This window comes from Macrosteles quadrilineatus, unplaced genomic scaffold, assembly GCF_028750875.1.
Source record: "Macrosteles quadrilineatus isolate MER2022 unplaced genomic scaffold, UCM_ALF_1.0 Scaffold_9__3_contigs__length_116548681, whole genome shotgun sequence".
NCBI lineage: Eukaryota > Metazoa > Arthropoda > Insecta > Hemiptera > Cicadellidae > Macrosteles > Macrosteles quadrilineatus.
The window spans coordinates 46,332,539-46,360,161 of NW_026542602.1; the positions used below are offsets into that span (position 1 = coordinate 46,332,539).

General features: G+C 32.1%; 3 protein-coding genes across 3 annotated transcripts; all 3 read left to right on the top strand.

Moving 5' to 3' along the window:
* Positions 1 to 4,319: 4,319 nt before the first annotated feature.
* On the top strand, positions 4,320 to 10,139 carry LOC129003398 (zinc finger Y-chromosomal protein-like). Its single transcript, XM_054431690.1, has 4 exons — positions 4,320 to 4,389; positions 4,916 to 5,122; positions 5,711 to 5,935; positions 9,892 to 10,139. Exons 1-4 carry the CDS (start codon positions 4,320 to 4,322, stop codon positions 10,122 to 10,124), a joined length of 735 nt encoding a protein of 244 aa, XP_054287665.1. The 3' UTR covers positions 10,125 to 10,139.
* Positions 10,140 to 11,654: 1,515 nt separating this feature from the next.
* On the top strand, positions 11,655 to 24,399 carry LOC129003399 (zinc finger protein 32-like). The gene is made up of 3 exons (XM_054431691.1): positions 11,655 to 11,661; positions 12,629 to 12,835; positions 24,212 to 24,399. Exons 1-3 carry the CDS (start codon positions 11,655 to 11,657, stop codon positions 24,397 to 24,399), a joined length of 402 nt encoding a protein of 133 aa, XP_054287666.1.
* Positions 24,400 to 25,252: 853 nt separating this feature from the next.
* LOC129003400 (zinc finger protein 32-like) lies at positions 25,253 to 27,091 on the top strand. Its single transcript, XM_054431692.1, has 3 exons — positions 25,253 to 25,301; positions 25,669 to 25,765; positions 26,577 to 27,091. Exons 1-3 carry the CDS (start codon positions 25,253 to 25,255, stop codon positions 26,692 to 26,694), a joined length of 264 nt encoding a protein of 87 aa, XP_054287667.1. The 3' UTR covers positions 26,695 to 27,091.
* Positions 27,092 to 27,623: the final 532 nt, after the last annotated feature.

Below are 27,623 nucleotides of genomic sequence, written 5' to 3' on the forward strand. Positions count from 1 at the left end.
AACATTGTGCGTTGTAGGCTACAGGCTTCTTCTGCTTGAAAGTGGACAAAAATTCCAATGTCTTCAATGTAGCAAGGTTTACCAGCATAAGTTCAATCTGAACAAACATCAGAAGTACGAGTGCCAGAATCGCAGATTGTTCAGTTGCCAGCACTGTAGTTACTCGGCTAAACAGAAAGTGCATCTGCAAAGACATGTGGCAACCCTGCACAGAAATATTCTTGATGTGACGCATGTTTTAAATTGATTTTTATGTTTTATAAACTCAAAATAAAATTCTATAACAAATGATGTCTTTTGACTTTATTGAAACCATTTGTTACCAAATAGTACTTAAGATGACCAAGTGTATAACTTAAAAATATAATAATCCCTTTCTTTATTCAAACTTCTAGTTATATTACTTATTTTTAATTAGCCTCCATTGTTAAGTAATTTAAGGATGTACTAGACCAGACCGTGTTATTAAAAATGCGAGACAGCAAAGCACATCCTAATGGAGCTTCAACAATTATATTTTTGGATGTATCAAAGATCTGAAGGATTTGGAGGATTATAAGAAAAATCAAACATTAAATTAAGTTGCCATGTTTTGGCTGTGGGAAGCTGGTACATAATCCTGTTTTTGGGTTGGGGGAAGTAGAGGAAAAGGAAAAGTTTGGTTCCTTCCATGGAGAACTTATATCAGAATAAAGAGTATAGATCTGTAGAGTTGTTTTTTATCCTCTAGGTTTATAGCCCGGAATTCTTTTCCACATTACTTCTGGCTAGGTCTTGAGGGGGTTGCAGCATTATCACTTGGATAAAATCCATTGGGGATTGGCGGGATTTAAACCCAGGGAGGATAAACTCAGGACTTGAACTTCGGACTCCAACGTTTCTACCACTAGACCAGCTCGCTCCCCAGATATATTCAGTACATGTGTCAAAATTAACTACGATAGCCGCTGTGGTTTATTCTCACTAAAGCAATGTCATATTTAATATTTTGATTTATCATTCTTACTCATGTTTTGAGGAACTTAAAATCTACGAGTATATTGATGATTTTTTTTATTGGGCACAGTTTACTTCAAGAGACCTACTTTAAAACAACAATTTTGTGAATTTACATTTTGATCTCATTTTGAAGGCAGACCTTTTTTATGTCTAACTTTTAAGGTTGTGCTACTTACTAACGACATTGAGATATAGATTATAACTGGAGTCACTACTCTCTGGTTAAACGTTAGAGAAAAACGTGCCACTGTTTTGGCTGGTTTGTTTTTGGTGTTTCGTGTTGTTAGGTTGGCCGTGTGATCGGTTGGTGGGATGCTATCAAATAATTCCAATTCATTCAAACCTAACCATACTATTTATTTGGGGTTATGTTATCCGTTATTTCAGGGACTTGTATCAAAAACTTATTTAAGTTATTGCACGTTAAAACCGCTGTATTTAAAGTTATTTTGAAACATTATAAATTGTTTTTGTTTGATGGTAAATAAATACTAACTTATTTACCTCTTTTAAAGCTATGTGGTGAAAATAGGCTAGTCAAGTTTCCTGGTTTGGAGATATTGGTTTAGGCCAATAGCCTTATAGCATTTGATTAAATAACGACCATCAGTTTATGATCTTGTTAAAATGGGTTGCTCTTGCTCGTAAAATAGACAAATACACTTATATTGCAATCATAATGTTGAGTTGGCAGATTTTTGTTTACTATCATCAACAAAACAGGATGACGCCATCTTGATTTTGCCTCTCTAATTTGACAAGTCCCACCAACCCGATCACCCGGCCAACCTAACAAAACGAAACTCTGAAACAAAACCAGCAAAAACAGTGGTACGTTTTTAAAACACAGAGTGGTTACTCCAGTTATATTATTATAGCTCAGTGACTAAAGATGTCTTCACGTAACAGCCGATCTCCGTTTTGAACATGTGTAGATGTAAGTGTCATCTTTTAAGTAGTCTTCCTCTATTCCCAAGAAGTAAAACAAATAATATGTGCGCATCCTGCTTTACCAAACATAGCATCGTTCATTTACTGTAAACATTAAAATTAGTCTTTTCCTTTACTAATTGCATGATGTTAATGAAACCTCAAATGTTACTAATTTTCAACTGACAAGAACATAAGTTGGCATCATTTCCACATAGTGAATTTTTGGACTTCAATATAATAGTAATTGACTAAGCTTTGCTTAATGTAAATTATTTTCCCCACACAAAATTAAATATTTTATTAATTTTTCACTCAATGTATTACTGAAACAGAGTCTATATTTCCGATTCAAAAGTTGTTTATGAAAAAAAAACATTCAATATAATATAGTTATATATCTATATATATAACAATGATTGAGATTTACAGGTAGTAGTCGGTAGTCTAAGGAATTAATTTCATTACATCTTAAAAGAAGCTCTGGTCTGAGACTAGTTAAGCGTTTAGTGTCTTAGACTAGTAAGACTTCGGTGTGAACCATCGACATATAAAACTAACTGGATTGCGCGCAGGCCGTAAGGGTCGTGTAGAACTTTCCGAGCCAATACAGGAGTGTATCGGGGTTGCCGCATGAGCAAATTGAAGGCAGCATGTGGGATATAGCGCGCGAAACCGTGTCTTCGACACTTGACCTTGGGCGCACGTGCGTGTTACAAAAACCTCCCTCAAAAACTATTTTGTTAGCATGTAGAACCTTTGCTGGTAACGTTTTTCTTAATCATAAAGGTAATAATGAATTTGGCGAGGAAAGCCATGACATGAAATTAATCAAATTAATTGGTATTATGTTTAACAAAATTATATGCCACAGCATTTCTAAGCGTAAAACAGCAGAAGCTTCTCTGTCAAAGCTTGGTATGCGGCAGAAATTAAATAAGCTTATTCTTTTTAGCAATGTTTAGGCTAAATATGTTTCTTTGTTTTACAAAGTTTCCTAAATAAAATGTTCTTATACAATCTAACCTCGTTCTTACTAATACCTAATACCTTACCCCAGAATATTTGGTATTTTACGAGAAACTGATAAAACCCATTTTAACATAAACTATTTTGTATTGTAACATTGAAACATAATTGGTTTCGTTAGAGTAGTAAGTGAAGAAAGAACAAAGTCGTAAAGGTTTCTTAATTGTAATATTTTATTACTTTTACCAGCTGTGTGCCCGTTTTACGCACGGGGCTCTTATAGTAGTCAGTTGAAACCTTCTTATATTAAGAACAGCAGTTGGTTTGCATATTTTCAGATTATGGCAAAACTATTACCTAATAAACCTTCGCAAATACAGTATCTGACAGTTTCAAGCCAAAACAAATGCTTCGCAATTAAATGTCACGCGGCTCGTGTTGGTCCATATGTTAAATCCAATGATTAAACTAAAAAGAGCTTTATAGGCCTAGATCTATGAGGCATATCACTTAGGCAAGTCTATAGTTGAAAGTTAGTTCCACAATGGCTAAAAGTATTTAAAGTATTGCCTCAACCTCACCATTTAACACTTTATTCGGGTTGACATTTTCATTACCTTTTTTTCGTGACATTGAGAAAAAGGACACTAATGCGTTAGCAATAGACATACACACAAAAATACAGAACTTAATTAAGGAATTTGCAACGCTTCAAGCATAACAAGTACATATAAAATTAGTATTTGAAATCTTTCTCAAAATCATACAATTTTATCATAACAATTTATATTTGCTTAGACCGAAGATGACCCGAAATGCTGTCAAAATGACGGCTTACAATATGAAATGAAGTACTATTAGACGATTTAGATTGGTAATTTATAATACAAATTACCAAAATAGGCCACGAACTATTGATACATGAACAACGTAAATCGTAACGATTCATGATGGTTTGCTGAACAAATGTTTTACTAAAATGAGTTATCATTGTCTTAGCATAAACGAACATTTTGGAATCCAGACAGAAAAAGCAAAACTTATACAGTTAAGACATCAATTAAATTGAATACGGCTGTAATAAGGTGCAACACCAACTATAACTTATTTGTATCTAATCTATATTTATATAGATTCCATCATAAAAAATTAAAATCGGAATTTAAATTATATTTGTTAAGGAACCTCAGTGTGAAATATCCACCGTCAGTTAATATTTATTAATTGTTGTAATTATTAACTAAAAAAACTCGGTTATTTACAGGGTTATTTTTACACTTTTATTACTAGTACAAAAGTTCATGTAAATTGATTATTAAAATGCCTTACATCGTTTTAGTAGAGAGTAAAGGGCTGGATAAAGTGCATCGTCCTGGCCGCGACAATGCTAAGATGTGGCGCAGCGAGACGCTTAATCCCACATGACGCCTGCAAAATCTAAAACGCAACCCCGGTCGTTGGCTCGGGTCGCGGAGCCTAGCAGCCGATCCAGTTAGTTTTATATGTCGATGGTGTGAACAGGCTCAATCCCCAGTAGGATGCACGGAAATTTGAAAAGTTTGGATAAAAAGACACCAACGCAAGTATTTCTGATGTAGTAGTTTAGATTCAGCTCAAGCCAAAAATGTGTTTACTGACATAGATTTTGAGTTACAGAATAGCCGATTGCATTATTTTTCTTTAACCCAGAACAGCTGATCGTACTATTTTCCTTAAATCCAATAACCTTAAATTTTAGAGTTTTTGATGGTTAGGAGGTTTTAAGGTTAATTTTAGTAAACCTTAAATTGTTCCAATTTTTTCATTTTTGTATCACAAGTATCAATTAACTTTACTATAATTTACTTTTTACTGTAATTAACTTTAAAATACAAAACCTTACTTTCAGGGGGGATATATTATCAACCATATTCCTGTATCTTACAAAAGTATGGAAATGGTGCCACTTCTAAATTAGCTTTTACATTGACAATGAGATATGACCAGAGTTAAACATTTACAATGTTTTTGTGTCCAGGTATGTCTCTGGGGCCTAAATTAGAATGTCCGTCGTGCAAGAAGCTCTACAAGAATAAAATTACGCTAACAAGACATATGAGATACGAGTGTGGTGATAGACGACCTTTCGCTTGTCCTTTGTGTGAATACAGGACCAAGCAGAAGTTTCAGATCAAACTACACATTGTCAAGAAACACAAGGAATTGTTGGAAAGTGCAGAGCCCAGTGTGCAGTTTGGGTGAAAATCAGTTTGAGGGAAAGTGCAGGAAGACATCAAATTGGAGGATTGTTTAGGGCCAAGAATAGTTACTTGTAAAATTAGTGTGCGAAGTGGCACTTTGCTGCACATGAGAGAAATGTAAACGCACAAGCCGCAGGCGAGTGTGAAAAGTTTCTTGAGTGCAGCAAAGGTACTTTAGTTTACTTGGTAATTTCCATTGGTAAACTTAAAACTGTAGAAAATGCAAACAGACCACTTCTTATCCCATGACAATATCATTGAGTATCTTGATCATGGCTTTCAGTCATATTTTGTAGTTCTTAAAAGGATTAAACGTATTCCTATGTTGTATCTCTGTGTTCCCAACAATCTGTACCAACTGCTATGTTTTTTTAGTTATTTTCAATCATATGTTATTATCATTGTTCTAATGTGTTTAAAATAATGTAAATAAACCAGAGATACAATTAGGCTCATGTTAACTTGTATTTATTCAACTACAGTATTTTTAATATTCGTTTAATACATAATAGAAACTTTGGTACGTTCCATAGACAGTTGGAAGTTCGGAAAAGTTATCTTTTAACTTGGAGCTCTGCACTACAAAGTCAAACTGGACAATGGTTACATTGGCAAGAGAGAAATCGATCGATTGAAGAGAACATCAGTGCCAGAAACACCAGACAGCACACACTCCAGCTCATCTCCTATAAAAGAAAATACCAGTTCTCAACAATGGGACGTGACATTTAAGGATAATGATCTGGAAAATGCAGAAATCAGCCTTCAACCCAGAGAAGATATTAATACTCAATCAGGTGACAAACAAAAGCATAGCAGTTGGTACAGATTGTAGGGAACACAGAGATACAACACACTGCAGTTAAGGTTAATAACCGTATGTGGTTCGAGATGTCTTTTAGGTTAATACTATCTCAGGGAATAACAAACATGACATTGTAAATTAGTCAGTAATATTAACAGTATTATTTATGTAAGTGTATAATGAGTATTTTAAGTAGATATTAGCTGATAATTTATAATTTAGTTACTAACTATTTGGAATGAATTTATTTAGAGGTAATTGTCTGAAATTTAACGTAGGCCTATTCACAGCTGTTCGAAACAGCTGTATTCCAAGCAATATATTGTAACTTCTTTAAATCTTCCCAAACCATGCAATCCTAATTACACAAGAAGGAAATTTCTACGACACACTACTCCTCTGTTAATAACGAACAGGTTTTTACAAGATGTGTCAAAATTTAGTATTTTTTGTGTAGACCAATTAAACCAATTCCTGTAATAGAAGTCCTCGGGCTTTGCCCCACAGGCCATCAAATCCCAATATTTTTCTTATGATGAACAGATTTTGTTCACTTAAACAGACAAATAATTTGTACTATTACAGCTGTTCATAGTAAAAACACATGATACACACAAGAGGTTTGTTTTCAGAGTGAGTTTTCAGTTTCAATAACTGGAGTGGAGTGAGCGTTCGCTTTCAGAGTGAGTTTGTTTTCAGTTTCTATGACTGGAGTGGAGTGATTGATTACGCTATCTTTGAGTTGACTCTTTTAAGTCATCGGAAATTATGACAATCTACATAATTATGTAATACCTTGCAATTGCTCGAATTCGAGCACCAGGTGCACTAGTATACTTTATTAACTGTACTTTGTTCCCAAAATTTAGGCGGGTTGAGGGGACGTGTTGTCATCCCCTCCACCTCACCCTACCATTGAAACAACTGACAGCCGCTGATATATACATTAATAAAAAAAAAATGGCGAGGGAACTCAGAAAACCTTCCCCTTAAACCACCTAAATTTTCTGAATGGAGTATAATTGTAATGATTTGTATTAAGTATTCATTACTGAGCCTACAATTCTGTTTTCAACAATATACTTGAGGTTTGAATTATTATGAAATCCACCACAGACATTTTTGTATCAAGATGTGATTCTCATTGCTAAAACCTAGTATAATTATTTAGGTACCTTACCTCTTTATGTACTGTTTCAAGAAGTGTTGGGGTAACTATAATAAATTGTGCTTAAAAAACTAAAACTAGCAAGAACAAAGTTAATTGTGTACAGATATCACTAGAATATTTCTGTAAATCAATACACATTAAAACAAAAACATACCGTACTTTATAATCAAATTGTAAATCAGTTACACTTTGGTGTCAATAGTCAATACCAATATCGGAGAGTTTTAATTTGAATTTTATTTCTGTAATAAACTTGTACAACATAGGCTATAATTTGGAATATATTTGGTGCCATGTAGATTATGATTTAACTACTAATTTAAGATATGTAAATAAAAGTAAATTAATGCTTTTGCTCCTATGAATAGTATTTTTTATCCTGGTCCTCTATTAGCTATTGTATCATTGAGAATGTCCTATGGTCCAACCATATTAAGGCCACCGGTCGCAAGTCTTAGCTAACTCCAATGAATTGACATGTATTTTCAAATACCGTAATTTATAACAAAAAACTATATTTCCTAGATTTTTTTGTTTCTATAGTAAAAAATTATATGACAATATTACTTTAATACTTACTAACATTATAAAATCGCCAGGTCTCTCTGTTCACATTTATACTAACCTGAAAAATTTCTCTGTCACACCCATATCATAACGACTTCTCAATATCCTCATAAAATTTGTTTTAGTATAAGTAATCTCTGAATCTTTGACTGTCTCGGTAGAGATAATTCAGAACAACGTTTTAAGGATGAAAATACCCAAAAAGGCTACTTTAGACTTTAACCATAGTAAGTAGAATATCCCACCCATGATAAAGACTCTGCCAGTAACAACATTGTAAAATTGTATGTACCTAAAGATTTCCTCGCACGTGCGTGTGCACAAGAGGATGTAAAATATTTAGAATGATGTTGCATGAAATAAAAGTTTTTGAATTGAATTGAATAAAGTAATTACAGGTTTTTTTATTAAAAAATACATGGTTGAATTGAGGCCATGCTGCTGCATTTCTGATTGATTTCATGTACACTGATTTTAGAACCAAGACTATCTGAAAGGACAACTTAGTACAAACTAGCACCTTTTTACGTTACATAAACGAACAAAGTATCAAAAACTGATAGATTTTTAAAAATTACAGTAGAACACTCTATGCGAGTTTAAATTTTTTTTTTTATAATAATGGGAATGAAATGTCTATCTCTACCAACAGTCAAAACTTCAATTTCAAACGTTCGCTACCGCAATAGTAGGTACTGAATTTTTCATTTATATGGACCAGCGACGCACATATGCGCCGGCTGGATTCTTCTCATAGACAGCCGTCACATATATGCGACAGCTGGTCACATTAAAATAGACTGATGTCACATATTTGCGTCGATGTCCCAATGTTATTAAAAAGCTTATATCTTCAAAAACGGTCTATTTGAAAGCCCTGAATTCTCTGCAGTGGTCTACAGATATGTCTGTCACGTATGTGCGTCACTTAGTCTGTGGATATGATGATTAGTGTTGTCATATGATAGTTAGCAAAACTGTTTTTTACTTTGCTGCATCACTGGCCCGTGGTCTGCAGGTACTGTGATCCAAGGGACACTCGGTCTAGATGTGTAATATTAAAATGTATACCTCAGTCTGCCGGTTCGTGGCAGTGACCATAGCGTCGCATATATGTGGTGATCGGCAGCGACCCAAGTAGCAAAAATCGTTGGCAAATCGTTGGCCCAACGTTTCGGTCGATCGTTGGCCAACGGTATGTTTTGGCACTCAGTCTTACGGTTGGCCAACCAACCAATTTTTGCGGAAGGGCCAACCATCCCATTGGGCATAAACATAAAAAATACAAAATAATAAAGATTTTGTTTGCAAAGCATAATTATGAGTTGAGTAAATTGATTAAATAGTTCATAAAAACTTATTTTGAAAATAAAACGAAATAAAATTATTCGGCCAGGACGGGTCTCGAACCCGGTACTTTCGACATGTGAGCCTCACGCCTTACCTCTGAGCTAACTGTGCTTGTTGGTTAGTAGTGTTTTCAAGTGGTGAAAGAGTAGCCGACAGGTGCAATGGTCACAATTAATACTTAAAATATTTTTGATGCTACAGTATAATATGATTCTGTTAATCTGTTTAGGCCTCAAGTAGTTGAATTGTTTTTCTGGTAGTTGGAGAGGATACTAGTATTTGAATATAGATTATTTTAATTACCATTAGATTAGTAGGCTACACTATAATTGATTGTTATATACGGTAATTAATTAATCTTTTCTCTATAACTATTAAAAACTTGTTTAAATAAGTTAAAGAATATATAAAAAATTAATTATAATAATTATTATATGTTAAGCAGGTGTTCCCCACTGTGTCTATTATAGCATCATCTGACTACATTAATTATTGATCCAAATTTTTACAATATTTGTCTTTTATTCTGCTGCCGTAACATTTATGTACTTTTAAATAAATCAAATTGTTAAAATTTCATTTTAGAATGTTTTATACTTAAACCCAACGAATGCCCAACGAATGCCCAACGAAGGCCCAACGATTCTTTCCTTTGTAGGGCCAACGAATACCAGTTTCCGTTGGGCCAACGTTGGCAAATCGTTAAAATTTCTGCCAACCATTTCCCAACCATGCCGACCATTTCCCAACGTTGGGCCAACGATGTGTGCTACTTGGGGAACGTGTTAAAAAACTAATACAGTATAACTATAGCTATAATATAAAAAAAAATGTAATTACTAATATTTATTTACCTTTAGCATTCAGGACTCTCCAAGTCCCAGGCGGCTCAGTGAAATACCAGTGTCTGCGTTGTGACAAAATCTACCTACACCGGGGCAGCCTCAGCAAACATCTGAACTACGAGTGTGGCGACCGACGACCGTTTGTCTGCACGTTCTGTCCATACAGGTCCAAGCAGAAGGGCAACCTCAAACTTCACATCTATAACAAGCACCAGCATCAGATTGTTGAGTCCGAGAATATTTCTTGAACATTTCTGAAGACATTTAATGCATCGAAGTGCAATGTTATACAGATTTTATTGCGAATTGTTGAAATTAAAGTGATTTGTTACATTTCTGTGTAAAATCTTCAGTTAAACATTAATTTTACTCTATTAACATCTTAACAAAAATTGCACAACATGTTGTTAATATGCACTAAATAAAACAAATATTATGCTATACAAAACTTTAGTATTTTTTATAATATTATAGTTAATTCCGAAATTTATTATCTTCAAATTCAATACAGTATAAGTGTCATGACAGAATTGTGTTTTATTTAGTGTGTTATAAAGCTTATGATATAGTGTAATGATAAATGGTAACTAAACATTCATTCCTAGGGCTTTGTCCTGCATTTTTAACCCAATGAAAGGGTCCCCTCGTATTGTATAATTGGATTAAATTAAAACAACAAATTTTCAGTAAATAGTATGGGATTTTTTAAACATCTCAACAAGCTACTTTTATGAGCTTACTACATGTTTTAAGACATGGTACACTAAGTTCAATCCAACAATTTACCAAAATACTCCTTAAATTAGTTTGACATTGATCCTACTGAACTATATGTATTTTTGATTATCTGATGTTTTTTGTTCTCAGATCTTTCACTGCAAGATGACGATTCTAAGCAGTTTTCATGTCCAAAATGCAATAAAATCTACAAACACAGGTGTTCGCTAAGCAAACACATGAAGTACGAATGTGGCGATCGTCGACCATTCATCTGTGCTCTGTGTCCGTTTTCAACCAAGCAAAACGGCAACCTAAAAACACACATGCTGCTGAAACACAAGATAGGCCTACTTGATTAATATGTTAAACATAAATATAAATTTTTTAGGAGTATGTTTTCAGTACGGTAGTACTTTTTTCCTATGTGATTCATGTTAATGAATATATTTTAAAATTATTGTTTAGTTCCTTTAAAATAAATCATGTTACAGTTCACTGAAGTATTATTTCAATTAAAGCACATATTTTACTATATTTACTGCTGTGTGTTGTAATTGACAGAATTTGACTTTGTTTTCTTTAGTGTAACAGTCGTCATACTTTTCAAGGGACGGTAACTGAAGAAATCTTGAACTTTTTATTCAAGAGTGACTTTGCAATATTTATGAGTGTTGGAATTGGAAATGTCAATCTACTGATAATTTTGTCAGTCTCTATGAATTAGTTAATAAAATAAAATAAGTGTATTGTATATTTATTTTCAAATTGCTTTTTTAGAAATCCTATGAACAATTTGTGATTAGTATAACGACTATGTATAAAGAGTAAAGAGTAAAGAGGGGGAGCAAGCTGATCTAGAGGTAGTGCGCAGACCTTCAATCCCTGAGGTCCCGGGTTCAAATCCTGCCAAGCACCAATTATCTAAGTGATAATGTCGCAACCTCTGGGCCTGTCCTGATTATAATTTGGAAAATTCTGTTACGGAAATGTTACTTAATAATCGTAAATATTTTGCTTACAGATGTAAAATTCAACACCAATGAAGGAGAGAAGTATCAATGTCAGGTTTGCCTGAAGGTTTATAGGTATAAGAGAAATCTGACTAAACACTCGAGATATGAGTGCATGGGACAGAAACCTTTTGGTTGTACAATCTGCCCTTATCGCTCCAGTCAAAAATCTAACGTCAGAATTCATATGTTCAAAATACACAACCAAGTCATAAGCTAGAACTCTGTTCAAGATTATTTTGTTTTACAATTTCATTTTCACCCGATATCTTTTTTATTGATCCTTTTGCCAAGATTCTAGAAGTGGTAAAATGATTACCTAAGTGTTGAGGAATGAGTTACTCAATAAATCACGCATATAAGGTTATCAATTATTTTTAACGTTAAATGTTTTTGGATTTTGTACTTGTCAGATTAAGGATAATAATTTGTTACTGATTATAAACATACTTGAAAATCTCTTTGAATAAAGTTTATCACAGCTCTTAGTTCTGTTGTTTACAATTTTACTTAATACTAATGTTTGCCGATTTGTTGATTACAACATAAAACAATCAAATTAACAATACGTTTTTTATTTCATAATGTACAATCATTTAAAGTAGTTTCAGATGAATTTGTTATGTTAATAAAATTGACATTGTGTAAAATGTGGTTGTTCTTCTTATTCCTACTGTAGTGAACAATGCACTTTTGGGAAACTTAAACTATGTAGCTCTTGTGTAATTTATTGATAAGGAATGCATTTGATCTGGTAACTTAATAATTACTCACTTATATCATAAATCTTCAATTTGGAAAACCATAATATTAAGACATTACAAACTATTTTGATTAGAGTTAACAAAATGTAAAAACTGGAAAATTGAATTACTGTGTTTGAATACTTTTCATGGTTCCTCCTTTAAAAATATCTTAAGCTTTAATATGCTAGGATAACTTGATGTGTTTATTTGAGACTTTTTATATACTTTGTCTTATCAGTGCAGCAACTATTGCTAAATTTGTATCAATCTTTGCAGATTTCAGGATCTCCAAGGACTCCGAGGGTGATATTTTCCAATGCTTGATCTGCAACAAAACCTACAGACACAAGAGAAACTTGATCAAACATGTTCGTTATGAGTGCGGAGATCAGCGTCCGTTTGCTTGTTCGTTCTGTCCGTTCAGCTCCAAGCAGAAGGCTGGTCTTAAGCTTCACGTATTCAACAGACATCAAAATGTGGCCAGTACTTAAAACAATAAATATTTTCTCCCTGATTTTTGGCTCCTACAATTTTTTTTTTATTACCAAAGAAGTATCAACTTTTTTTCATTGGTTAAAATTCTGCGTTCTATTCTATGTGTCTATCTTTTTATCAGAGCCTTTCAATAAAATTGCAAAATTATCAGTAAAACTAGTTTATTTATATTTATATTTTTTATTATCTCCATTTCATAGCTGTGTTTTCCTTTTGTTTGATTTGACTTATTTTAATTGGAAAAAAAGTTAATTTGTTGAATACTTAATTTTAATAAGTACAGGGCTATTTTCTGTGTATGTGGCATTTGTAAATAAATAATGTTGTGTTAAGTTGTGGTGTTTATTTTTCAAGTAGTTTTTGACCAATCATTTCTGTAACCTAACAATCTTTAATGTTATTGTTTAAAAAAAGTCAAATTACTTGTACGTAAGCTAATAAAACTACAATCTAGATCTTATTGTGAAAAAAAAATCTACTTTCTCTCATCATAGTACACTTCATAATATTAAAACTTTTTTGTTTTAGCATGGAATCAGGTCAAATCTTAAAAGTTTAATGGTGATTTATTTATATAGATGAATAACTCAATTGATTAAGTGAACTATTCTTCTCCAAAAAGGTATTTGCCTAATACAAGAACAAAGCAGAACATCTCAATTATGCTTTAAACATTCAGTGTAACAAGAGCGTTCCAGTCAATTTCTTGATCATTGCCTCAACAATATGTAACATATTTGGCAATCATGTTGATCCAGTATGTCCTTATCAAACAACTGTAGTAAAATCTTCAATCTTGATTTGAAAATACATCTGCCCAACTTATTTTACTTTATACCAATTTTTTTTATAGCTCCAACCTAAATTATTTTAGAATTCATTGCCCCACTTCTGGATATTGATTTAAATTAATAGAAATGTTTTGTCACCTTTACAAAATCCTTGTTTGTAGTTAATGAACTACATGTTTTGTGGCAACTGCCACATCCTCATGTTCATGAACCTGAGAAATATTTTGAACAAAATACTTCTATTAAATTGTTTTATAATCATCATCTTTTTGCATCTTATACTCATTTATTGAGTATATACCAATAATTCACTGCTATTATAATAATCTATTGTAAAAAAATTAACCGAACAAGTTCAATTTTAGGCTTTGTTCCTGTCAACGGAGGTGATTTCGACCGATATCAATGTTTGTCCTGTAAGAAGATTTACAAAGGCAAGGGAAACGTGAACAAACATGTCCGTTATGAGTGTGGAAACCAACGACCGTTTAGCTGTACAATGTGTTCGTACAGTTGCAAACAGAAAAATAACCTCAAGAGGCACATGTTTCTCAAGCATTCCCAAATAGCTGTCAAACCAAATGTAGGAGACTGGATGCAATGAAGTTTTACCACTTTTATAGCTCAAAATGTTAATTGTTTTAACACTTGTAATATTCTGCATTGTTTGTGATTCCAATTTGCAGAAATTATTGTTACTCTTTCTTACAACTGTAACATAAGGTACACTCATAATTCAAATTCTACTTTTTCCTCAGTATTTAGTTAGATGTTTTCTAAATTGTAATGACCTAGTCAGTATTATCCTTAACTTTGAATTATAAATAGACCTACTCAACTATATGATCCAGATATTGCTATTTTTTGGCACAAAAATAACATAGTCCAATTAACCACTCATGTTCTATTTACGTTTCTATCTACTATGAACTTAAATATACACTAGTCGTGTGTAAGTACAAAAATGGGTCTTAATTAAATTGAGTGTTGTTTTTATCCCCAAAACCAATAAAAGGTAAACGAGGGAACATCTAATTTTAAGTCTAAGGTCTAAAGTCAAAGGCAAATAAAGCCAAAGGCATATAAATCTCCAGCTGATTAAAAATTCCTCCCAAATTTCTTTAATTATTTTAATTTTATTAGTTGAAGCGTACCGTATGGTTGAGATCTCTTCAAACCAAAAGATTTTGCCTTATGTAGCAGTAAGTTGTGTAAATATGTCGGTTTGTTAAAAATTATTTTAACTGAAAACCAATCAAGATTTCAATTTACTCTGTAAATATTTTGTTTCATTGTTTGGTGTGTATAGATTTTGATATCAAGCACTATATTTTGTTAACTTGGAGTGCGTTGCAAAATAAAAATGTTATCCATACACTGTACATGTTATTTATTTATACCTACACTTTTATTTTTATTAATTTAATTACCTACCTTAAAATAGTTGTTATTTGTATTTTGTAACAGGGGTGTATATCATTTTAGCTGTTTTAGCAGACAGGTATTATACTAAAAATCAAAGGCAACTAAAGTATTTTAAAACACATTTTAAGGTAAGACTTTTGCTGAAACAGCACTTTAGTTTAATCTCATGGTACTTAAACCTTCATCATTGTTGAACAAGTAGAAGATCCTGTACAAAGTGTAATCTAGATATTATGCTTTTTCTAAACTAAGCGAAAGGTACAAGTAGTTGTTTTAACCACATTAAAATTTAAAATATACAAGATGTAGTGGTATATTTCAATTGTTTGGAATCTAATGTTGTCATAAAGCCGACTAACTCAATGATTCAAATTACGGCTACTTATTTCTTATTATATATTCTTGAGTTAATTTAATTCACCTAATAATGTACATAGGGAAATAGTTTTACATTTGAGTCCACATGTCAGTCCCACAGACTAAAATCAGTTTTCTTCATTGAAAAATTTAAATGTAATAAAAAGCGTTTTTTTCAGGTTATCTAACGGAGGGCCAAGAGCATGGGCAGTTTCAATGCAAACGTTGTCTGAAGCTTTACAAACACAAAGGTAACCTTCATAAACACGAGAAATACGAATGTGGAGACCAACGACCCTTCACTTGTCCCCGATGTTCTTACAAAGCTAAACAGAAGTGTCACCTCAAGCTACATATGATCAACAAACACCAGGAAACTATAAATATCTAAACCGAGAGACTGATGGGTCAGAAGAATCCTGTGGGATTTTCAGAAGAAGACACTTGTTAAACTAACGAGAAATGAATTCCAAACTTTGATGGACACTTTGCAAAAGGTTTATGTTACCTGTGTCGCTGTTAACGGAACAATCCGCTGTAGTGTTTATCAACTACAGTTGTTTCGTGCTGCGTAAAATAGAGCACATCTTCAATTTGGAATGTCTAGTAATATTCATAATTCTGAAAATGTGCTCCATTTTCCCCAGCACAAAATAGCTTTAGTTTATTTTCACTAATGTATTTTATGACAGGAAACATAATAACCCCTTTAATTAATATTGTATGCTTCTGTTCTAAATAAATTTATAAAGTAGGAGTTTATATAACAAATATTTCATGGATTAGTTGCACAAGCACATTCAATATTTTGGAATAAAAACGCTTGTACAGTTTTGAACTTTTTATACTCTATAGCCTATATTGTTTTGAAAATACACATTTTGATGTAAAATAAACATTTATGTTTTTATAACTAGATCAAATAAAATTGTCACTTTACTTAATGAATGTGTGTTTTTTTTGTGTTTTTAGCGAATTTCCCATGTAGGAAATAGTCTATTACCTTACCGTAGTATTCATGGTAAGACCTGGACCCGGGACCGATTTACTTTTTCGTTTTGAGGTCCCTAGAGGCCAAAAACACCATCCGTTCAAATTCATGTATATGTGTCCGTTAGCACGATAACTCGAGCAAAAATGATCCGATTTTGATAAAATTTGGTATAAACGTGTAAGCCTACATTTATACGAACGAGTTCGCGAACCAGCATGGGAACGGGGGTTTATGGTGGGTTTTATCGGGTAAAAATAGGTTTTTCCTATTTTTGACCCTAAAAAGACAAAATTTTACAATTTCTTTCCAAACACATTTTATTCGTTTCCTTGTAGCATCAAAGCTAGGTACTGAAAAAATTACAAATGGTTGAAAAATTGCCATATAACATAGCATACTACACGAACATAGTGGAAGGGGGCCCGAGCTCGATTCTGGTTACAGGGCCCACAATTTAATGTGGGGGCCATGCAGGTAATACCTCTCACCGTTTTCAGTGAGGTCAGGGTTCAATGGTAACTAAAGGTTTTTTTACACAATCCAAATTACAAGTACATAAGATGCATTTTAACAGCAAAACAAGCTCATATGTTGGTATTCCTATTTTCTTTACTTCATTACCAATCAGCTTTTATCCATTATTGCATAGTTATCTGTGAGTTTGAAAATGTATTGTGAATAAGACCCAACATAGCATTTTTACACGCTATAATAGAGTAATCAAGTATGTCTAGAGTTATTTTTTATTTTTAAAGATTTTAAAATTAAGATAAGTTAGTAAGATTGAAAGATTCAGTTCCCGAAAATTCCTTACTATAAATACCGTAGATGTCTTTTTAGGTAGTTGAATTCCATCACGAAATCTAATTTTTAACCTTTCTTGGCATAAAACCAATTATTTACTTTTAATGTACAATACAAAATACTCTTTGATCTTGTGAAAACACCATGTTTAGTCTTCTTTACAATAAATTCCAAGTAGGTAACACTAAGACTTATACAACACCAGAATAATTGAAGGTCTACATAACATACACAAAATTACTATAACACATTCAGAACCATATACTATGATTTATTTTAATTTTTTATTTTATTTTATTTCTCTGATTTTAAATTATCCGTAATATTTTATGTTATAACTAAAACATTTTGTTCAGTTCGTGTTAACTCATTTTATTTTATTTTTTCCAGGTAATTTATTCCCGCATCTAACTACTTCCGAGAATCATTTCCAATGTTTACAATGCAAGAAGACTTTCAAATATAAGTACAACCTTACAAAACATGAGAAATATGAGTGTGGCAATTTAAGGTCATTCGCCTGCCATCTTTGTTCTTTTAAAACAAAGCAAAAATTCAGCCTTAAAAGACATTTAAGCTATATACATCAAATATGTCCTTAATTTATACGTTTGAGTTTGTATAGATTACAGGTAATTTTAGGTGTGGGAGAAAATATTTAGTTCTACCTTAAAAGCTAATCAATATTACCGCAGCAAATTGATTTTGTGTTTATTTGATAGTAAAGTATTCAAATAAAAATTTAACAGAGTTTAAAGTACGAGTTTATATAACAAATATTTCATGGATTAGTTACACAAGCACATTCAATACTTTGGAATAATAACGTTTGTGCAGTTTTGAACTTGTTATACTCTATAGTCTATATTGTTTTGAAAATACACATTTTGATGTAAAATAAACATTTATGTTTTTTACAACTAGATAAAATAAAATTGTCACTTTACTTATTGTGTGTTTTGTTGTGTTTTTTTTGTGTTTTTATGTTTTTGTGAGAGAACTGTCCAAAATTAGCATCTAGGTTTATAAGTGACCACCAATAAATCAGACATTGGATTTAAAATTTATCAATATAAACACTCAACAAAACCACCAGTTGATAGCAAATCCTTGTGTTTTTACAGCCCAAAAGATTTATAGTTTCCTAACCTTTATCAAATTTTAGCTTGAATTTGAATGTGTATAGCTGTATGATCTTGAATCAAGTTCACGAACTATAAAGTGGGTTTGAGATTTTTAATGTTTCATAATTTTGTTTTAGCTAATTTCCAATATAGGGAATAAGCTATTACCGTGGTACTCATGGTAAGACCTGGACCCGAGACTGATTTACTTTTTTGTTTTGAGGTCCCTAGAGACTAAAAACACCATCTGTTCTAATTCATATGCATATATATATATATATATTGCGAGTCCCATGCCTCACTTCAAAAATTAAGTTTCCTAAAGGTTTCACACTCGCTTAGCTTAGTGAAGAGGTGTTAGGTTAATGAGACATAAGACTGCTTAAGGGTGTTACTCAACGTGTAATGAACAAAAAATTTAAATTTAGAAAAACAACAAAAGTAACAAAGTGTTACGACAGCAAAAGAAAACTTAGAAAAGGCAAAAATCAACAATAATAAGATAAATTAATTTACAACGTTAAATTTACAAGAAAAGAAAATCAATTAAAAATTTAAAAGAATTAGTTACTGACAAATTACATGACTTGTATGTTTGACAAAACTTTAGTTATATATTTTATTCCTTTTACATACTGTTAATTGTCCCAGAAGCACACGCACCGATACACGCACTCCCAAACTCCCGATCTTCTTTCTCCGGTGGCCCGTGGTGATCTCCTCGATTGTCCTCTCCAGGTCCTCCAGCTCCAAGACTCGTCACCCCTCCATCTTCTTCATTAGCCCTTCTCATTGGCTGATTACCGATAGGGTGTGTGGCTTATAGGTTAACAATGTTTCTTGGAAGTCAGCCCTAACGGTCATTGCCTAGCTCACATCAGCTGGGAAAGGAATTTGTAAATCGATGCTCATGCTACTGTTCAACTCTGTTCACACCAACTGGTCGACTAAGTGTAATGTGAACAGAGTGTCTGCATAGATGAGCACCGTGGGTACGGGGTTAATCCCCTTTCTTACAATATATACGTCTAATATCTGTTAGCACGATAACTCAAGCAAAAATCATCCGATTTTGATGCAATTTGATATTAATTTGCTTCGTCGGCAGGTTTGCTGGAGCGGGGGTATTTTTATTGATTTGATAGTCTTGTTCCTTACTTACATTGAAAAAATTATAAATGGTTGAAAAATTGCCATGTAACATAGCATACTACACCAACATAGTGGAAGGGGGCCCGAGCTCGATTCTGGTTACAGGGCCCACAATTTAATGTGGGGGCCATGCAGGTAATACCTCTCACCGTTTTCAGTGAGGTCAGGATTGAATGGTAACTAAAGGTTTTTTTACACAATCCAAATTACAGGTGTACCATAAGATACATTTTAACAACAAAAGAAGCTTGCATAGTTATCTGAGAGTTTGAGAATGTATTGTGAATAAGACTCAACATAGCATTTTCACAAGCATAATAGAGTATTCAAGTATGTCTACGGTTATTTTTTATTTTTATAGATTTAAAAATTAAGATAATAAGATTTAAAGATTCAGTTCCCTTAATTAAAAATTCCTAAGTATTCAATAAATAGATGTCTTATTAGGTACTTGAATTCCACCACGAAATCTAATATTAAACCTTTCTTGGTATAAAACCAATTATTTACTTTTTGTAGAATAAAACACACTCTTTGATCTTGTGAAAACACCATGTTGAGTCTTTTTCCCAATAAATTCCAAGTAACACTAAGACTCATACAACACCAGTATAATTGGAGGCCTACATAACATACACATACATAATATATAAAATTACTATAACACATTCGGAACCATATACTATGATTAATTTTAATTTGTTTATTTTATTTTATTTCTCTGATTTTAAATAATTACCAGTAATATTTTATTTTATAACTAAAACATTTTGTTCATGTTAACTCATTTTATTTTATTTTTTCCAGGTAATTTATTCCCACATCTAACTACTTCTGAGAATCATTTCCAATGTTCACAATGCAAGAAGACTTTCAAATATAAGTACAACCTTACAAAACATGAGAAATATGAGTGTGGCAATTTAAGGCCGTTCACCTGCCATCTTTGTTCTTTTACAACTAAAACAAAATACAGCCTGAAAACACATCTAATCAATAAACATAAAATATGTCCTTAATTTATAGGTTTGCGTTTGTATAGGTTACAGGTAATTTTAGGTGTGGGAGAAAATATTTAGTTCCACATTAAAAACTAATCAAAATATTACCGCGGAAAATTAATTTTTTTATGTTTATTTTATAGTAAAGTATTCAATTCAAAATTTACAAAATTTTTAAAAGGAGTTTATATAACAAAAATTGTATTGATTAGTTACACAAGGAAATTTAATATTTTGGATTCAAGCCTTTGTACAGTGTTGAATTAATTATATTTGAATAAAACATTATATAAATCAATACATTACATATTGTTGTGAAAATACAAATCTTTATGTAAAATAAACATTTTTGTTTTTTATTACTAGATCAAATAAAGTTTACTTTACTTAATGAATTCGTCTGTTTTTCTTTTTGTGTTTTTATGTTTTTTGCTAGAGGACTGTCCAAAATTAGCATCTAAGTGGCTACCACCAGGAATGAATCAGCCATTGGATTTGAAGATTTTCATTATAAACACTCACCAAAACCACTAGTTGATAGAAAATCCTAGTGTTTTGACAGTCCAAAATATTTATAGTTTCCTAACCTTATTAAAACTAAGTTGTGGATCTCTTTTCTCAAAAAAGTGCAGTTCAGTAATTATTCTATGAACTGTGGTTAAAAAAAGTTTTAGAAGCCAAATCTTCAGAATGAAATGTGTACTGATTACTTTTTCATTTGTGAATCTCATGTTTAATTTTGTTCAAATAGGGGTGCAGTTAATCGATTATTTAAGCCACACTTTTGCAAGACTATTGTACTTTATTAATAAATCTACTTACATATAATCTACCATTGTTTTTCTTTGCATCCTTTACATTATTTAATTGTCCATCCAATCCCAGCAAAACTTTGAGATATTGTTCTTTTTAGGACTGTGAAAGTTTTTGCCCTTTTCTCATTATGATATTTAATTACTCAGGGCTCTGCCCCAGTGGCTTAACAATGTTACCATTGAAAGATTTTATATGACTTTTTTACATGAAAAACAACTTAAAAACTTGAGATGTTTAAAAAAACATTGATTATTTAGTTTACACTGCTCATTTAAACAAATGAAATAAAATATTTTTCACCACACTATGATGTTTTTAGCTGTTTTACATACGCTAATTGGTGGCTGAAAGTTACGTTTTGCTGGCCATGCCAGATGTCATCGTCATTTGGGGACCGAGCAGGTTTTTACATACAGAGCCGCAAAATCAGCTGGCCCGCTTACTTTATTAAAAATATGAATGCATATTACACAATCAGTATCCATAGCATTGCAATAGAACTGTTTTATTGTCACCACTGCCTAGCAACTATTTATTATTTTTTTTGCTGATTACTCAAAATAATTCTTCACATAACCTTAAAGTTCTAGTTGTGTTGACTATCAGTGTGCATTGTGGTGAATGGTGGAATAAATAGGATATAGTGTGGTGAAAAATAGCGTTCGTACCACGGACCGAAATGGTCTGGCAGCTCCCGATAGTTTTAAGTTCTCGACTTTGTCTCGAACTTAACCCTCCGAGTGTTAAGCGTCGCGTAATCGACGCACAACACACCCGCCGTGGTGTTATGCGTCGCTTTTGCGACACACAAACGTCGTTTACGGCGAAGGCTCTGGAACTGACATAATCAGATTGAACTGGATCGAGATTGGTATCGTTGTTTTCGGCAGATTCTAAGCTTTCTCCTGATGTTTGTTTCTAGACGCTTTTCATTTTAGTTCCGAAAATATTGTAGCAGACAGCTGACGTGCGTATTTGTAAACAACTTGGTTAACCTCGCACCGATGACTGATGTGTTTTATTACGTTTATCATTGTTTTAGTGTTAAAAATCAAAAGTAGTGATATACGTGGTGCATTATAAGAAGATTTAAGTGATTTTGAAGGGCTGGTTGATGATCCTGAAGAAGTAGGTAGTGATATTGATTTATTTATCAGCCAGATTCCTAGCTATGGTTAGGCTATGCATTCTTAGCTAACGCTAAATGTACAAAATCTGTTTTTCACCCATAACTTATTTATTTGCAAATTTACTTCCTTATATTATTATATTTTTGTAATCCTTATAAAATTTAGAACAAATTGGCTATTTTAAAATATTTGTAGACTTATAAACTATAAAAATTTATTGAGCGCAAACATAAATTTTTTAATTTATTTTATAATTTTTGAGAATTTTTAACCCCACAAAAATTGTTGAAAATTATTTTTGTAATGTTTTATATATTACATTGAAGCCCATAATTTCCCAACAAAATGATATGTAAAACAGTATACTTTACATTGTTTTTAAGTTTCTAAGATACATTTTAATAAAACCCTGCAATTGTGCAATAAATGGGCGGACATTAATACCATTACTATGGACACTTGGAGGGTTAAAAACTATCTCGGGCCGTCAAAACCTCATTTTCGGCCCTAGGTACGAAATATACTATTGCAAAATTAAATTATATGTTTATTTATGTCTGTGGCAAATTTTATTGAACATTTACAATCACATTGGTTTTCTAGCTGCCTTGAAAGAGCTTTATAATTCCAGGGTTAAAGTTGTTATTATTAAAAACCAGTTATTTATTATTTTAAATAAGTAGAGTAGCAGAGTTGGTAGCCTTAAAAAAATTTAATAATATGTATTTAGCTATTAAAGTCACTAAAAGTAGATAAAGTAGCTATTAGGAAGTAAATAAGTAGGTAAACATAACAATAATTTTTTATTATTTTCCAGAATATGAGAATGGCAAAGGAGAAAGTCCTGCAATATTTGTATGTTTGAAATGCAGTACAACTTTCAAGTACAAATACAACTTGACGAAACATGAAAAATATGTCTGTGGAGGCCAAAAACCGTTTTGTTGTAATTTGTGTTCTTATAATACAAACCAAAAACATGCCTTGAAACTACACATTTTCAACAAGCATAGAGAATAAATTGAGACGTTTAAGGGATGTGAATAGTTTCAGATGTATACTACTTCTTTTTCTTGTAAAAATCGAAAAAGAAAGAATTACTAATATATTGTCGTGTTATAATTGTTTTGTTTTTGTTAAAAATGCACGTACAGAGTTATGACTGTAAAAAATATTTCATACATAAATGTGTTTTATGTTTTATCCTCAATTCCTTCTCTCATACCATTTACAAACTTTATTTTGTATACAACTAGATCTCATACAAACTTATGAACACATGCAAAAATGTTCATTTAAATTTTCAAGATAAGATAAATAGTTGAAAATAAACTTAGCCATCAAAGCCTCGACTTTAAAGAGATTTAATTCTATGACCTTAACATTCATTGTGTTGTCATTATCAATGACGATTACTTTAGCTGGGATAAGGCTTATTGTATGATTAGGTATAGTAATTTGGTCCTTAAGGCCTTAGTTCAAATCCAGCCTAACACCAATGGCTTAAGTCTTATAATAATGTTTGGACCCATTTTTAAGTCGACGTTAAGTTGTTGGTATGCTTACAATTATTATGGATGTAAGTTGACTAAAGTAATAATCTACTCAAAAACTACATAGCTTACCGGTTATTTAACATAAATCTTCCACAAATACAAGAATGCTATAAAGTTAGATTGATAATACCGGTAACTCAGGGAATATGTTGTACCAAATAATTGTTCCAACATCTCTTGACACTGTTTTCATGAATTCCTTTTTTTTCTTCAGACATTGATCTAATCTACCAGTGCTCCATTTGTTCAAAGTCTTACAAGCACAAGAAAAACCTCAACAAACATATGAAGTACGAGTGTGGGAACCAGAGGCCATTTGTGTGCGACTTGTGCCCGTACAGCGCCAAGCAGAAGGTTCACCTTCGAGCACATCTTTTCACCAAACACCGTGTCACCAGTTAATAAATAAAAACGTAAATGTCCATAGACTGTTAATTCTTCTGGACCTTGAATAAAAACCAAAGTTTGTTTACAAAGTAGTAATAAAAGCTCTTTCCTTTGTAAATTCTGTGTGAGAAATAAACATAAATTTTATTTATTTACTCAACATATTATTGTGTTAGTGTAGACACAGTGTGAGTGAGTTGGTCTAGTAGTAGAGCACGCGACTTTGGTTCCCAAGGTCCCAGGTTTAAATCCCTTCAACCACCAATGGACTTATAAGTGATAATCCTGTGACCCTTTAGTATAAGTAATGTGTGTAACAGGGCTAGAGCCTGCCATCCTAGGATGTGAAGGTGGACATAAAAAGGTGGATATGTTTAAAAAGTTATTAGAAATATATTTTTGTTCAAAATCACCCATCTTAATTACCGTAATAGTTTGGGCCTTGACAATAGCTATAAAAGAAAGCAGGAAAGCGCCAAGATGGTCTGATAAGATTTTTGGCAGTTGATGGTAACCGTTAGTGTCAAGAAATTGTTAAACGTTATTTAATAGAATCTCATCTGACTTTTTTTTTTCTTTAGAATACTTATGATAAATTTCCTTTATTATTCTTCCAAACAAAAACACCTGAAATTGTCACTAGCAACCATCAATAGTTGGGTCCTATGGAGGGTTATGATTATTTATTTGTTCCTTTGTGTTGCAAATGTTTTAATGTTATATGTTTTCTATTTTTTTATAAACAATCAATTTTAATTTATAGTGACTAAGTGTCGAAAAAATTGTTTTCCTCTGAAGGTAATTTCCTTCTTCAATATGAATTTCTCTCACCTGTATATGAGTTGGTAGGAAGGTGTGTGAGGACTAGATGACAGTCAAGACAGGATGGGTCAGGTTCAAAATGGAGTTCTGCAGAAGTAAGTAACAAAGAAGATTATATAGCTGACCAGTTCAAAGAAGTTCTAGAGCTAGATATGGAAGGACTTTTCTAGATACATTTTAACAATTGTCTAGCCTGGGAAATATTAGTTGTGGCACTGGTTTGCGAGCCTACATCTTTGCGGCCATGGATTTGTAGTCCATTGTCTACAAAGTTTGCAATCTATTCACAAAAAACTGAAAGTGATTTTATTCTTAATAGTCGCTGGGACGGTTTTTAAAATTAAAAATACGGTGTTTTACAGGCAGCATGTTTATTATGTTCTTTAGCCACCTCCTCTTTAGTGCACACCAAAAAGTGTGATAATATTAGTGCTTACAACTGATACATCAACTTTTTTCCAGGTTACATTGTGGTAGAGGGTAAAGAGACTGACAGATTTCAATGTCTTGCTTGCAACAAAATTTACAAAGGGAAAGGCAACTTGATTAAGCATCAGAGGTACATTCATTTGATTATATCTAGTGTTGCTTCTGTTACCTACAGATCACTTTTGTCATTTAATTTTCCATGTAAAGGCAAACACACATAATCTGGTAAAGAATGGCCAAAAGTGGTTTCAGACATATCATGTCTATGATAAGTGTAAGAAAATTACTTGACTAAAGATTTTTTCTTTCAAATTGAATGCTACAGTCTGGAACCGTCTCCTGATCCTTTGTCTACCTGGGACTAGCCCAGTCCTTCCAATCGTTGTGCATTCCCCAGATAGACCTGCGATCAGGAGATTGGTTCCATCATACAGGGTATATTAAAACAAAACTTGGCAGGATATAAAAATAAACCATAAACAACAAACTGTTAGGATTAAAACGTGATTAAAAATACTTAAAAAACATGACAGCACAATCCGTATTAGAAAATTAAAATTACAAATGTAATTACTGAGCATCAAAAGTGTTTAAGAACCTTTTTTTCAGAATTGCATGTACAAAAATTTTTTACATCCAAATTCAATTTCTAGTTTCTTTGTCAGATAACCTCTCTACCGGAGACTACTGTTAATACAAAATGAACACAATTTTTGTTTGGATGAAAAAAATTATGATGTTTAAAGAAAGTTCACTTCAGTAATTACTGTATAATACCAAAATTTGAGTATTCATCTAGTGGTGCGAAAGTGATAAGAAGTTTATTAAATTTACAAAGATTGAAAATCCGTCTATGTTGAATGGACAATTAATATTAGAATGTAAGAGAACCAGTAAAAACCTAGTATGCATCTATATTTTCTATGTTTTGCTTGTTCCAGATATGAATGTGGGGATAAACGTCCATTTGCATGTACTCTCTGCAGCTATTCGGCCAAACAAAAGAACAATTTGAAGCTTCACATGTTCAATAAGCATCAAATTGCCAACTTTAAGTAAAAGTTCATTGACTTATTGTTTAATATACATTTATTTTATGCATTAATAAATTTCAGTGATGGATTTAGGTGTTGGCTATAGGACAAAGAACCAATTAAGTTTTCTTTTCAAGTGTTTGTTTGTTGAATTAAGTTTTGAGGATTTATTAAAAACATAACTTAAACGAAAAGAGATCAAATAAAGTTTTGGAATAGGGCACCTTGTTGGAGTATCCAAATCCTCAACTTATAAGTGCATCAATAGAAAAAGTTTTCAGTTTTATAATGTTTTTCAACCATATACACTTTATATGTTTGCAGTTTGATCAAAATGTTAAGTATTATTATTATGTTGTTTTTTTGTGTGTTTGGACATATTGTTTTCATTGTGTTTGTGTTGAGCATTATCAAATAAAATTATTTTGATTTGTGTTGAATTTCTTATATTTATAAGCTTTTAATACGGTAATTGAAAAGTACAAATAAATTGAATTGTTTGTATTTCATTTTATGTTTTCTCACTGTTGTTTTGATTTTACTCATCAATGAGTTGATTGTTGAGCTTCATACTTCATCATAAGTATACAAATAAATAAGTTAACAATTTGATATACATTTATTACTGTACCAAATTCCTTATTTTGTAACCATTGTACATATTTAAGGATACTTATGATTCATTAACTCCCATTTCACTCTGACTCTACAAACTAAATTAATACAAATGCCTAACTAAATTTGTATCAAATGTAAAATACTTTTAAAATAATAAACCAACTTAGGTTTAACATTCAGAATGTTTCTGATAAATATATTAGGACATATGATGTGATATAAACATTTATATTTCTGATTTAAATAGAAACATTCAAAATAAAAAAATATGTTTTTTTATATATTGTGATCCGTTTACCAGTACCTTTTTGTTTAATACTACTTACTCATTTATGA